Below are 15,000 nucleotides of genomic sequence, written 5' to 3' on the forward strand. Positions count from 1 at the left end.
CCCGGTGAGCCGGCAGGATGGGGCAGGCGGGCTGGAAGGGGTTTTTCCAGTCTGCGTTCGACTACAAGACCGAAAAGTATGTGATCGCCAAGAACAAGAAGGTGGGGCTGCTCTACAGACTGCTGCAGCTCACCATCCTGCTGTACCTGGTCCTGTGAGTCCGGGCGCTTTCGGGAGCTGGGGGAGGGGTGGGTACAACGTGTGGCGTGGCGGGGAAGGGGCCCAGTGGCTGGGCCTTCTCCAGGGTCCTAGCGTTGCACGTGGCTTTCCCGAGATCCCCGCCGAGGAGAGGACCCTTGGGCGTAAAGGTGGGGGGACTCGGGGACCCTCTACTCCCCCTCGGGCTCTGGAGATGAGCCGTGGGCAGGGGCTTCTGGGATCCTTGATGTAGGAAGCTCCTTCCCCAAGGACTAGAGCCCCGGCGTTAGTGGCGTGGGAAGGGGCAGGGATGGAGGGGCTGGGCTGCAGCTGTCACCTCAGGGGCCTCCCTGGGCCCCCAGCCTGACAGCTGGACCAGGCACCCGGGAGGTTATTTATAATCACTGAGCGTCAGTGTCTTACTCTGGGATGGGGACAACTCATCAGCCTGGAGTGTCCCTGAACTCTCTTCCGGTCGGCTCACCTACCCGTGACTGTGACTGGCCTCTCTTGTATCCCGCTGGGGTCCTTCCCAGCTCTGCAGCCGCCTTCCCCCATTCCCATCCCACCTAGCAGGAGCTGGTGCTCTTGTTTCCTCCTGGGAAGGCAGCCTTGGTGGCTCCCTGCTCTCTCCTAGAGTGTGGCACTCAGAATCCTCTGACCTCCCTCCCTAAGACACTTGCTTCAGGCCTTTTTGTGTTCTGTTCCTTAGCCAGGCACGCTGTTCTTGTTAGTGCCCATTCATCCTGCAGACCTGAGTGCTGGAGTAACTCCCCCTGCTTCCTTCCCTGGCATTCCCACAGGGAATTTAACTACAAGCTAATTTGTGTTTGTGGAGGTGTTTGTTTCTGCCCCTGCCAGTTGGGGGATGCCATGAAGGTGGTCATTTCACTAGGGCGTAAGTATGAAATTAATGAGTTAGTGAAGGTTCACCTTAAATATTTCCCTACTGTTTGAGCCCGGGCCAGGCCCAGCATGTCCCTCCTAACACAGCGGGTTTGCCCTGGGCCACGGCCTTCTCAGAGCTCCTTGACAGTGTGCCAGCCTAGGGCTCAGGACACTTCGGTGCTGCCCTAGAGATGAGGAGGTGGACACGTACTGGTCAGCACCTGCTATACCCAGAACCTTCATTGGCACCCTGGAAAGAGCCGGCATCCCACACCACGGGCTGCATGACCTCAGGCAGGTGCCTTCCCTCCTTCCCACTCTGCCTCAGTTTCCCCAAGCCTACTGGAGGGGTTAACCTGGACAATCTCTGACACCAACAGCAACAATGCGTTAATGAATTGTGCTCACTGAACTCTTCTGTGCCAGCAGTTGACATGTGCTACCTTATTTAAAAATATCGTTGGTATTTTGACTTAATTTTAGACACAGAAAAGCTATAAAAATAGCACAAAAGTTATTTCCCTCTAGCAGTAACCCTCAAATATTAATATCTTGCTATTTGTACAGTCCTTCCCCCTTTCTCTGTATGCCTATTCATATTTATGCAGTTTCTCCCAAGCCGTATAAGAGTGGATTGCAGATATCAGAAACTTGTTCCTGTGCAAGCTGGGAGTCTGAGATCAGGGTGCCCGCATGGCCCAGTTCTGGTGAGGGCTGTCTTGTTGCGTCCCCACATTGCAGGGAGAGGAGGAATTCTCCTGTTTAACCAGGGCAAGTATCATTAAAATCAGGAAATTATCATTAAACAATTGTATCACCTACACACCTTTTGTACACTGTTCCAATAATTACCTTTATGGCAAAGGAAAACCTGAAGTCATGCCTTGTACCTAGTTTTCATGTCTTCTTAGCCTTTAAATGAAAATTGTTCCTGTCTTCCTTTGTGTAAACACTGACATCTTTTGAAGAATAAAAGATGTTTGTACCATTTTTTTTTTTTCTTTTTTGGTAGCCGGGTCGAACTTGGGTCCATATGCTTGTGAGGCAGGTGGTGGAACCACTGAGCTAAATCTCGGGCCCTGTGTGTACTATTTTTTAATTGAGATAAAAGTCACACAGCACATAATATACCATTTAAAATGAAACAATTAAGTGCTTTATAGTACATTTACGGTGTCACAGAACCGTCACCACTCCCTAGTTCCAGAATATTTCCATCGCCCCGAAGAGAAGCCTGAAGTTCTTCCTAGTTGGTCCCGATTCTCCTCACCTCCATTTCTGGGCTATTACAAACCTGCTTTCTGACTCTATGGATTTCCTGTTATGGACATTTCATATAAATGGAATCATTCAGTACACGATCCTTTTGGGCCTCACTTCTTTTAATGAGCACAGTGTTTTGAAGGCCTGTACCTGTTGTTGCATGTGTTCTTACTTTATTCCTTTTTGTGACTAAACAATAGCCCATTTTATGGATAAGCTACATTTCGTTGATCCATTCACTAGTTGATGGACATTTGGATTATTTCCACTTGCTGTTATCAATAATGCTTCTAATAATATTCTCATACAAGTTTTGTGTGGACATGCTTTCAGTTCTCTTCAGTATATCTTTAGGTATAGAATTGCTTGGTCATATATGAACTTTGCCTTTAACCTCCTGAGAAACTTGCAAACCATTTTTCACAGCAGCTGTACCATTCTACTGTCCCACTAACAATGTATGAGGATTCTAATTTCTCCACATCCTTGCCAATCTGTGTTATTTATTTTTAAAAAGTACTACTTTTTAGCTGGGCATAGAGGCACACAACTGTAACCTCAGCACCCAGGGGGCTGAAACAGGAGGATTACCTCAAGTTTGAGCCAGTCGTCCCAATGAGTGTGAAGTGTTATCATGGTTTTGAGATGCTGTTTCCTAATGATTATATATATGTATGTCCACATCCTTGCCAATCTGTGTTATTTATTTTTAAAAAGTACTACTTTTTAGCTGGGCATAGAGGCACACAACTGTAACCTCAGCACCCAGGGGGCTGAAACAGGAGGATTACCTCAAGTTTGAGCCAGTCGTCCCAATGAGTGTGAAGTGTTATCATGGTTTTGAGATGCTGTTTCCTAATGATTATATATATGTATGTGTACCTGTTACCTAGACTGGTCTAGAACTCATGCTTTTCCACCTTAGGCTCCTGAGTATCAGGGATTACAGGCATGTGCCACTGTATGCAGCTTTTTGCCCATTTAAAAACTGGATTACTTATCTTTTTAATTGTTGAATTTTAAGAATTCATCATATATTCTGGATACTAGACCTTTATTAGATAAGGTAGTCTTTTTTTTTCTTTCTTTTTTTTTTGGTACCAGGGATCGAACTTGGGACCTTGTGCTTGCGAGGCAGGCCATGGCACCACTGTGCTAAATCCCCGGCCCCCTTTTTTACTTTTACTTATTTATTTTTTGTGGTTTTGTTTGTTTTGTTTGTTTGAGACAGGGTCTCTCTATGTAGGTCAGCCTGACCTTCAACTCACTGTGTAGCCCAGGCTGTTCTTGAACTTGCAGACACCTGGCTGAGATGAGATATTCTGTAGGCTGCCTTTTCACTTTCTTCATAGGCATAAGTTCTTAATTTTGATGAAGCTCCAACTTACCTAGTTTTGCTTTGGCTGCTTGTGTTTTGGGATCAAGGAATGCGGAGCTTTGTGCTCTTATTTCATAGACTGCCCCTCAGTTTGGGCTGCTCTGAGGCAGCCTCGTGATTGTTTTTGGGTTATGTACCACGCGTGACGTGATCACCCTCACAGCCCCTGGTGAGAGGCGCTGGAATCCAGTCACACTGGGAAACCCACACTCCCCGGTTGGCCAACTGGTCGTATAGCCAGTGCGAGGCTCAGCTGGTTTGAGCCCAGGCCTCACCCTGCTTCACAGACCAGTCTACCATACATCCTTAGGGCCTCTGCTGCTCACAGGATTGGATTTCAAGCAGCAGTGGTGGCTGTGAGCCCTGCCCCAGGGCTGGTAGCACAGGTATAGCTCAGAGCCTGGCCCTGCCTTACCTCGGAGTTGCTGTGACTCCCACCCTGGCCTGGGCCCAGGGAAACATCCCCAAGAGCAGCAGTGTGGCTGATGCCCACCTGCTGACCCCTTCCCGCAGATGGGTGTTCGTGATAAAGAAGGGTTATCAAGATACTGACACCTCCCTGCAGAGTGCTGTTATCACCAAGGTCAAGGGCGTGGCCTACACCAACACCTCGGAGCTCGGGGAGCATCTCTGGGATGTCGCAGACTATGTCATCCCACCCCAGGTCTGAGCCCTGCCTATCCTTGCTGCCCAGGCTGGTGGGACCTGGCTTGGGGTGGGTCACACAGGAAGCTGCTCGGGCGTCCAGGGACTTCTGTTCACTGTCTCTCTTGGTCCAGGATGTAGATTGAAGCCCTGGCCAGAGAATTTTCCCAGGCCAAACCTCTGCCCTCCTTTTCTGTGCCTAGCATGCCAACTCTGTTCCCAGTTACCTGAGTCTGTTGAGACCACGTGGGGCCCAGTGAACTCTCAGGTCATTATGATCCAATGACTTGGGACAGAGAACCCTTCCCTTACATTCTACTGCGCCTGGGAATAGCTTCCTAGTAATGTTCACTCATCTCGGGCCATGGCCAGGGCAACCCCCATTATGGTCCCTTCTCTTCCCCGGTCTAGGCTTGGACTCCAGGTATGATCAATAGGGATTCAAGAGGCGAGGGAACTTGGGGTTTGTAGGCAAAGCCCACCAAATTTGTGGCCCCATTTCCCCAACACCATGCAGAGGTCCCCCGGCTCTTGCCAGGCAGCTGTGGGAAGAAGGGTCCCCAGGAGGGTAGGAGGAGGTTCCTTAACCCCTCTGTGGTTCCTCAGGGAGATAACGTCTTCTTTGTGATCACCAACTTGATTGTGACCGCCAACCAGCGGCAGAGCACCTGTGCTGAGGTTTGATTTTGCATGGGGAGCAGAGGAGGGTGTGGGAGCTGCCAGCTGTGGTAGGGCTGACCCCTTTCCTAAAGCTGGGACTTCTGTGTGTTCCAAGGGTCCCGGAGTCTGTATGTGCCAGTGCATGAGCCTGCATTGTGTTGGGGAGAAACAGGCTCTCAAACGGTGTGTGGCCCAGGCCAGGGAGGAGCTCTTCTAACCCCAGGTCGGGATGTGGCCCTGAGCCAGGGACCCCCCCATGCAGGGACCTTTCTCTCCTGGCAGCGTGAAGGCATTCCCGATGGCATGTGTTCTCAGGACGATGACTGCCGTGCTGGGGAGCCTGTTAGAGCTGGAAATGGTGAGGACCTGGGCTGGGATGGCCATCAGTGGAGAGGGTTACAGGGGGCCTGGGCGGGGAGGCTCCTGGCCTTGTCCCTATGCTACCCCCGCAGGAGTGAAGACTGGCCACTGCCTGCGGGTGGGGAACTCAACAGAAGGCACCTGTGAGATCTTTGCCTGGTGCCCAGTGGAGACGCAGTCCAGACCCAAGTGAGTGGCTGCGGCCTCAGGCCTCTAAGGAGTCCCCAGTCAGAGTCCAGCTTGAGGGTGGAGACACGCCAGTCCCAGGAGAGCTTCCTTCTGAAGGGGATATCAGGGCATCCCAGAAAGGCTCGGGACCACCCAACACAAGCAAATGAACGGTCCTTGACAAAGGCTCCAGGAGGCTGAGGAAAAGGCTTCAGCCCTGCCCCAGGACCGGGGGAGGTGTGGAGGGGCTGGGGCAGGCCTCCTGCTAAGGCTGTCCCACACTGCTTTTCAGGAAGCCACTCCTGAGGGATGCTGAAGACTTCACCATTTTCATAAAGAACTATATTCGTTTCCCCAAGTTTGATTTCTCTAAGTATGTGGAGCTTGGCTACTGGGTCCAGGGGTGGGGCCTCGGCTGGGCCTCCCTGGGGATGTGTGTGGGTGCATGCACATGATGTTTATGTGGTGCTTGCTGTGGCCAAACCTCAGAGTGGCCCTGCTGCGGGGGCGGGCTTGAGTCTCAGTTCTAACTCAGAATAGGATGTGAGAGGAGGGGGAGTTGGGTCGGATGAGGGGCCCACTGACTCATCTTCTACCCAGGGCCAACATATTGGAAACAAAGAACAAGGATTTTCTGAAATCCTGTCGCTTTGGCCCCAACAATCACTACTGCCCCATCTTCCGGCTGGGTTCTGTGGTCCAGTGGGCAGGGAGCAGTTTCCAGGACATTGCCCTGGAGGTGAGTGGTGTGTGCTCAAGGTGCTGTCCCTGGGACGTGGGCTCTGCAATGGTGACACAATAGGGTAGGGGTGGCCCTGCCAAGCCACCTGCCTCCAAGAGCTCACTAGGCCGCCAGCTCAGAGGGGTCGGAAGGAGCCCCGGGGCACATCCTGATTCATTTGTCAAGTACCTGTCTCTAAAGTCATTAGCTCCCTGAAGGTGAAGGGAGATGACACTGGGAATGGGTGAGGTAACTTTCTTAGCCTCCAGAGGTGGGGCTAGAACCGCCCCGAAGGCTGGTCCAACAGGGCACCTCTGGTCTGAGCCCTTCCTCCGCCTTGTTCAGTTCTGGGGAAGGGCTGGCCTCTGTCTGTCTCAGGATAGCTCTGGGCACTGATCCTTGTCTCTCACATGAAGGGAGGTGTAATAGGAATTCATATTGAATGGGACTGCAACCTTGATAGAGCTGCCTCTGAGTGCCATCCACACTATTCTTTTAACCGTCTGGACAACAAACATGCCAAATCAATCTCCTCCGGGTACAACTTCAGGTAACTGCTGCTTTGTGCCCCTTTGTGGCCCCGAGGTGTTTGGTGTCCTTCCCTGGGCACCGGCACTGTGACACCCCTGCCTTAAGGCGGATGTCGGAGCAGGAGGTGTGGGAGTGACAGCTGAGGTGTGGAGAGGACCCACAGAGTGGCGAGGACAGCACAGTGAACCCCTCGGGACAGGAGAAAGATGCCTGTTCCTGCCCTACCCTTGCCATGGTGTCCCAAGGGTTGACTCAGTGCAGTGGGAAAGGCCTGGTACCTTGAGGAAGGGTTCCGATGCATCTCTGTAGTTGGTTCGTGGTGCGGGTGGTCTGTGGCCCTCTCCGAGGACTGCTGAGAGCCGGGATTCTGGGAGTGCTTAGAAGTCCCCAAAGCAGCCACATCCGTGCTGCTGCAGAGGGAAAGTGCAGGCAGGCAGTGGCTCCTCCTAGGTCCTTCATCCCCCAGGTTTGCCAGATACTACCGAGACTCGGCTGGGGTGGAGTTCCGCAACCTGATGAAAGCCTACGGGATCCGCATTGATGTGATAGTGAATGGCAAGGTGTGTGGCCGGCCCTCCCATTTGGAGGGGACAGGCAGGAGAGTCTGGGGACCAGACGGTGGACTGTTGCCTCACTCACTCACCTTGTCTTTCAGGCAGGGAAGTTCAGCATCATCCCCACCATCATCAATGTGGGCTCCGGGGTGGCGCTCATGGGTGCTGTGAGTACACTTCCCCCAGCACACTGGCTCTGAGCAGGGAGAGGGGGATAGCTAACTTCCCAGGAGGAACCTCACCCAGCACCCTAGATGGCAGGCGTGCTGCCGAGGCCAGAATGCACGTGGACAAAGAGGGCTTTCTGGGACCCCGTGACCTGTCAGCTGCCCCAGGCGGCAGTGACCACCCAAGTTTCTCTTTCCAGAGCCAGAGGCATCTGCTACTGTGGGTCTGTAGTCTTAGGTAAGATGGAAATAGGACATGGGCTAGTTCTTTAGCTGCTTCTTCTTTGCTGACAACTGTCACCATTGTCCATCTTTTTCAGGGTCCTCAGAAGGGGAAGGTCCCCATATGGGCCACCGTGATGTTACCAACTGTCTGAGGGTTCTTTTGCTCAATTCATAAGGAAATTATGGATTGGCAAAGTGTAGCTGTTTTAGTGATAACAGCTCTGGGCTTTGAATGCCAGCAGCTCTTGTTAGTGTCAGCAGCCCTCTCTGCTGCTTAAAGCAAGAGCCGCCTACATGGTTCTAGAACTCTTCCAGCCACCAGAGATGGCGGCCCTGGGCAATTCTCAATTGCTCTTTGTCATTCCATGTTTGCTGGATGCCTTCAGTGTTGCCAGCCCCGCTGCTGGCTCTGAAAGTGTCCAGCAAACTTTGGTGTCCCCAGCCCTTAGGGTACTAGCTCAGCACGCTCTACTTGAGGTGGAAATAGTGAATAAGCAAAAATATGTCATTCAAAAGAGGTGTTATGAGGACTCATGCTGCAGCATAAGGGGAAATATTGCACAGAATGACCCTTTATAGGTATGGGCAAGTTGTTTATATAGGGGAAAAGACGAGTGGTCAGTCACTCAGGGACCCCCAGAGGTGTGCATATGCAATTTCTTATGACTTGGGCAGAATCTGGACATCTGGGGACACCCCTGTCAGATGGAGGTAATGGTGCAGAGAAAAGGTGTTAATGGAGGCTGAGGGAGGGAGGCGGGAGAAGGAATAGGTGAGTGGCACTTTTGCCCTCTGGGGACCAGGGTCACCTTGTCCTGAGGCTCACCATCTACCCCTTCTGGCCTCCCCTGTCTTCATTCCGGAGTGTCAATCCCATGCTGTGGGTAGTCTCCCTCTGGTGGAAAGGATGGACATTGCACACAGCCTGCTCTAGCTGAAGGGGTGTGTTCAGGATTAGCTCACATGGCCTTTCTTCCTTGATTACTGCTGTAGCCTGTTCTCAGACTGGCAGACTCACAACCACCTTTCTAAAAAGTGCATTTCACTCTTCCCCAGCAGGCCCTGAGGCATTTCCCAGTCAAGATTAGTTTGCTCCTCCCTCTGTAGTGCCCTTTCCATAAACTCCTGTTCAGCCCTCAAGACTCAGCCCAGGTGTCCCTCTCCTTAAGCAGAGTAAGGCCCTGTCTCACGCTTGTGTCCCCATTGTAGGAAGCATCATTCTGCATCAGGGAGGTTCCTTAAAGGGTCTCTGTGCTCCACATCTCCACGTAATGGGTGCTCAGCAAAAGAGCATGGAAGACATGGTTGGATGGGGTCTGATGGCATGGGCTTGGCCTGTGAGATCAGGTGGACGCACCCCAGTGTAACTGCATCACCCTGAATAGGGTGCTCCTTTCTCATGTGTTAAATGGGGAAACGGTGCCTCACTTATGGGACATTACATGATCAAATAGTACGAAGCGTAGGACTCTGAGTCAGGGCCCCCAACTCTTTTTGCAGGGGGCTTTCTTCTGTGACCTGGTCCTCATCTACATCATCAAAAAGAGGGAGTTTTACCGCGACAAAAAGTACGAGGAAGTGAGGTTAGTTAAAGTTTCCTCCCCAAACTGGAAGGGGGCACAGAGGAGGTCCCCTAGTCCTCAGCTGCCACCTGGCTGGGTGCTGGGTTCTGGGTATGGAAGAGAGGCTTAAAGGGCTGGGGAGGTGGCATGCTCCTAAAACCTGCTCCCCAGGACGCGCTTCTACCTCAGGGCAGCCCAAAAAAGAGGCTGCTCCAGGCTGACAGGAGGAGACCTGGTGCACAGACTCTGCCCCATCTGGCTGTGACTTTGGAAAGTCCTGGGCCTCCCTGGGCCTTAGTTTCTTAACCTGTGAGATGAGCCTGTCAATTACATAGAGTACCTTCCAGTGGTGTGTCAGGATTTTTTAGGATTCTTGGACTTGGTGGTCCCGATGGGTAAGGGCTGAGGAAAGCTGGATGGTAAGGGAAGAGAAATGGATTTTTCTCATGCTGCAGGGGCTTCCTTCCTGGGTCTCTTAGGTGGGGTTGCTGTGTGCGTGTGTGTGTGTGTGTGCGTGTGTGCATGTGCGCTTGCATACGCATGTGCAGGTGTGGGGAGCAACTGAAGACAGCATGCATGGGGAGAGCCCCAATGTCTGTGGGTGGACAGAAAGGGCAAGGCTTCAGGAGGAACTGGGATCAGAATGAGGACCAAGGACAGGCACCTAGGCACTTCCTCAATCCCACCACAAACTGGGCCGGCCAGTTTGCCTCAGTGGAACTCCAGTTGCAACCTGAACTCAGCCTGGCTGCTCTGCACCAGACCTGGCCCCAGACTGTGCTGCTGGAGGAATGAGGGCCGGGCGGCCCAGCTAGAGTGCCAGGAGGGGCCTGCAGAGTGGACCCGGGGTGACGGACCGTGTCCTGTCCAGGGGCCGAGGGCATGTGGCCCGGGAGACGGAGGCCGAGGCCGAGGCGATGGAGCGGGAACAGAGAGAAGAAGGGCTGCCGGAGGAGCACGGGCAGGAGGAGCAGCCCCAGGCCCCACCAGAGCAGAGGCCGGAAGGGGAACGGCGACGTGTGTGGGAAGCTCACCCATTCCGCCAGGTGAGGCGCTGCGGGACTCACCCTGGACGACCGGGATCCGGGAGACCCCTCGGTGCTGGACGCGGCTTGCGGGGTTGCTGGCGCTGTTGTAGTAACAGTGCTCTGTTCACCCAGCATGTCTCCCAGCCCTGTGGTGCCCTGGGCTATTTGTATATTTTAGTTCATTTAAGGAATTTAATGAAGTGGACACAGATATTTCCTATTTTACTAGTGAAGAAATCGAGGCATGGTTAAATAACTTGTTCAAACCTCACAGCTAATAAATGGCAGAGCTGTGAATCCATACAGGGTGTTTCTAGGGTTCAGTTCTCCAGTGGGTTCCCTGCCTGGCAAAACCCCAGCCCCCACCTCCCATCAGTTACTCCCGGATCCCTCTTCTGTGGACTTGGGCACTGCCTGGTCCGCCTGGCCTCTTCTGCGGATGTGACCTCAGCCCTGGGTGCGGTGGGGGAGACCCAGGCAGAGGCCGGAAGCCCATGTTTGGGCCTTCTTCGCTTCTCCTTCACTGTTTTCTGGGCCCCCTTCCTCTTTCCCTTTCTTTTCTCTCTTCTTTTTTTTCCCCTCTTCTCCCAGTGGGGTAGGACACGGAGACTGCTCCTGCTCACTCAGATTAGGGCTGTGGCACCCCCCCAACCACATCCCCTGAAGTTCTCTAGCCCAGACCCACCTTTCCTCCAGCTCCCAGCTTTTATTCCTTGCTGAGTCAGGGTTTGGCAGCCTCCAGCTGGGAGGTGGGCCCAGTGGGGATGAAGCCGAGGGACGAGTGAAAGGTGGAGCTGTGGAGGGTGCAGCAGAAGGCTGGGGGACCCGGACGGGGCAGGTCTTGGGCTCAGCAGCCCTCCAAATGTTTCCTGAGCGGTCACTCTCTGGGCTTCCATCTGAGCGTCTACCTCGTTTGTCTTGGCCCAGTCTTGCCCATTGCTGTGGGAGGCTCTGTGCTCATGGCCCTGGGTCCCAGAACCCACCACAGTTGCTGCCGCTCACTGCTGAGTGGCTCCAAAGGCCTGCTGCCCTCCCCATGTCTGGGACGGTTGCCCCTTTCTCCAAATGCTGACTGCCCACAGCCCTGCCAGTGAGCAACTGAGGTTGCTGCATGCCTCTGCCTTTAGGGAGGGAGCCCCCCACAGAGTATTCAGCAGTTCTTTTTGTCGTTCCCCCCCCACACCAGGACGGGTATCCAAAAGAATGCAAAGGTGAATGTGCAGCAACTGAAGACACTACAGACAGTGGGGACGTTGCCAGAGCTGTTGGCGGAGAGCAGATTCAAAGATGATGGGGCCAAAACTGTCTGCAGCTCTGAACTGGGAAGATAAATCCTCATGCCTGCATGGGCTGGGGCTTCTGGGAACAGCCATCTCTCCTGCACTTTGGGATCCTGCTATAACCTTTTTCTGTAAGGAGGGGAGCCTCCTGGTAGCCAGCGTGGCCCAGATCCAGAGGAAGAAGCCCTGGGGCTGGCAGCCAGGGAAGAGAGCAGGCCAGGGGCCTGAGTGGTACTACAGTGTCTTAATTTTTCCAGAGAACCTGATTGGACGTTCACTTACTCATCCATGCAGTAAACACTGATGCATGTTTCAGGCTAATGCTGGACCCTATCTAAGAGATATTTTAATAGGACGCTGACCTAGCCTGCAGGAAGGGGGACTCACATAACTCCCTTCAAAACCAACAGAGACATCACAACCAGGTCTGACCACTCTGGCTTTCTTTTGGCCTCTATCCGAGACTTTTACAAGTTCCTGTAGAGATTGCTGGTTGCTCAGAAAAAGCTGTGGACAATATCAAGGGGACGTCTGGTCTTGCCCCAGGGATAAAAGTTAAAGGTGGCCAAGGAGGCAACTGGAAAAGGACTGGACTGGTAAGGAAGCAGCTGGCTCCTAAGGGGAGAGGCCAACTCCAAGGGCTTCCAGGCAAGGGGAACAGGGAAGGCTCAGCTCCATTCCAGCTTCCATCCTGACCTTTTAATCAGTGCATTTACCTGTGTCGTTTTGCTCTTGTTCTCTGGGGCTGGGCGATACTGTCAGCCCCCTATCTCATCTCACCAAGTCAGATCTTGCATTCTCCTAAGATCCTGAGGTGATTTGAGGGGTATGGAGAACATTGTTTGAGGAGCCCTGGTTCTGAGGGGGGAAAAAGCCATCTTTAGGTGCAAAGGACTCAGTTTCGAGGTAGGCGTTACACACACACACAGCCTTGAGACCAGGAGGATCCCTCCGCCACCCCTACACCCAACCCGAAAGCAGCATTATGTTTGATGTATTTGAATTAAAATATTTTGACTAGGTGATACTTATATGATTCAAAATTTAAAAGGCACAAAAGACTAGAAATAAAAAGCATCCCTCCCACCTCTGTTCTCCAGAGGCAAACAGCATTACCAATTCCAAAAGACTCCTTTAGTTTGCTAAGAATCCATTTGGTTACCTGCACAGTCACCTAGGAAATAATCTTTTCCTGTAATACTGAGACTTCCCTGTCAGAGATGGACAGGAACACACTTAAATACTGGACTCAGGGAGCCAGCTCCCTCGCTTCTCCCCACTTTGTGGGAAGAGTCCCCAGGGAACCCAAGGGCTCATTACTGTTGTCTACAGTTCCTGGCACAAGTCCTCAAGTGCCCCCTAACTCAGCAAGTACTAGGCAGTGTTTGGGTGGCTTGTGGCTTCCTGGGCACCAAGGAGAGTCTTCTTTGGAAGGGCACTTTCTGCACACATACACACGGGGAGATGAGCATCCTTCCAGTTGGACCTTTGGAGACAGTTGTCAGAAGGGCCTGGTAGAAGCTGCTGCCATTGAGGCAGAAGGGTATGGTGCCCAGAGCAGGACTTGCTGTTCAGCAGTTCTGCTCCCTGACCTTGGATTACCTAGGAGCCTGTCAGTAAACCAACCTGCTCTCTGAATAGAAAAGGAAAAATCCCAGTGAGCCACTTAAGTGTTTCACTTCCTCACTAAAGCAAACTTTGGGTTTTATAACCTGTGTTTGAGAGGAAATAAGAGAGGCAGGGGTCGTGGCTGCTTAGGGATTGGTCTGGTTCCCTTTAATGTGACGTTGAAATGGCATGGCAGCAGCCATTAAAGTGGGGACAGTCTTTTTTTTTATTTGGTACCGGGGATCGAACTCCGGTCCTTGCGCTTGCGAGGCAGGCCACCGAACCACTGAGCTAAATCCCCGGCCCGAGGACAGTCTTGTCACTTGTTTTACATTGGAGTAATATGCCTTCCTGCAGTCATTCATATGGTCAGTCAGTAAATATTTGCTGAGTCTCTGTAGCACATCAGGTGTTGGACTAACTAGTGGTGAGCAGCATACCTGCTCCCTGCACTCCGGTGCTTCCTGTCTGGCAGGAGTTAAACCTTAACTATGTGGTCTGGCCTTGTAGGGCACTTGTAAATTTTTAACTTGAAGTAGCTAGAGAAAGTTTCCCCAAGGAAGTGACTTGAGTTGAAATCTGAAAGGCTAGAAGCAGTGTACCAAGGCGATGGGGAGGTAGTCCAGGTCAGGGGACCACACACGTGAAGAGACGCTTTGACGCGGGAAAGAACACCTGAGGAACTGGATGAAGGCAGTGCGATTGCACTGGGGTTTGTGAGGTGTCCTTTTAATCAGGGTGACTTTCGTCATAAGGGCTGCCCAATTAAACTTTATTGCCTTAAAGGATTTATTCAACCTATTTGTTTCTTGGAGGCCAGCAAAGCTGCCCGGGAGGCCTCTCTGGCTGTCAAGGGGCCCGTGCTCAGAAAGGTCAGGGATTTCAGTACAGCTCTGGACAGTGCTGCATGCTCTGCCCAAGTGGCCTTGCTTTCTGTACAGTCCTCCCCCAGCCCCCAGACCTGCTGCATAACCTTGGTGCGAGAGTGAGGCCTCACCCAACTCATGGAAATGGGCTTTTAAATGGGGAAAACTGAAGCAGGAACATGAGCTCCTTCCAAACTTAGGAAAAACCTCTTTCTCTCTGGTTACTGGCGGCCTGGTTGGGAAGATGAGAGCGCCAGCCTCTCAAGAGCCCCCTTCCCCCTTGCTGGGGATGGAACACATGCCTGCTAAGTGTGCCCTCTACCACCGATGTATACCCCTAGCCCTAGATCTCCTTTTAATTCTGATATTGCAGAATCAGATGAATTGTCTATGCTTATAGTCAGGTCCTAGGTTAAACTGGTCCACCTAGTATATGGTTGAGTTCACCCATGCTTTTGGTAGCACCACAATGCTGGCCAACAGGAAATTTATACATTGGTTTTATCAATGTGATATCAGAGACCAGCAATGAAAGAGCAAAATGCCCACCATTTCAGATGCTGGGATTATTTTGGCCCCCTGCCCATCAGTTCTTCCTTTCTCAGTGAGGAAACAGATAAAGGGGAACATTAACTTCTACGACCCAGGCCGGGCGTGGTGGCGCATGCCTGTAATCCCAGCACTTGGGAGGCTGAGGCAGGAGGATTGCTGTGAGTTCGAGACCAGCCTGAGCTACATAGTGAGTTCCAGGTCAGTCTCAACTCCATAGTAAGACCCTGTCTCAAAAAACCAAAAACCAAAACAAAACAAAACTTCTACGACCCAGAGTTCCTAAATCACCCCACTCGGGATAGCACGTTGGGTATCTGGAAAAGGGCTCCACTTGGTTCCAACACACCCTTCCCACAAGGGACACGACTTCCCCCAGAGCATCCTCCAGTGGATCCAAGAACACTTT

The 15,000-nt window shown here is 52.3% G+C and overlaps 1 protein-coding gene across 1 annotated transcript; it reads left to right on the top strand.

The window, feature by feature from the left end:
- The first annotated feature begins 6 nt into the window (after positions 1–6).
- Positions 7–12,618, top strand: P2rx5 (purinergic receptor P2X 5). The gene is given in 14 exon segments (XM_010611371.1): positions 7–154; positions 4,181–4,331; positions 4,919–4,990; positions 5,255–5,330; positions 5,425–5,521; positions 5,793–5,873; positions 6,101–6,239; positions 6,638–6,771; positions 7,219–7,312; positions 7,408–7,473; positions 9,199–9,281; positions 10,132–10,248; positions 10,250–10,306; positions 11,475–12,618. Coding segments are annotated over 14 exon segments (1,449 nt in total). The 5' UTR covers positions 7–17; the 3' UTR covers positions 11,620–12,618.
- Positions 12,619–15,000: the final 2,382 nt, after the last annotated feature.

This window comes from Fukomys damarensis, unplaced genomic scaffold (genome assembly GCF_012274545.1).
Source record: "Fukomys damarensis isolate Sample0158 unplaced genomic scaffold, DMR_v1.0_HiC HiC_scaffold_13, whole genome shotgun sequence".
Lineage (NCBI taxonomy): Eukaryota > Metazoa > Chordata > Mammalia > Rodentia > Bathyergidae > Fukomys > Fukomys damarensis.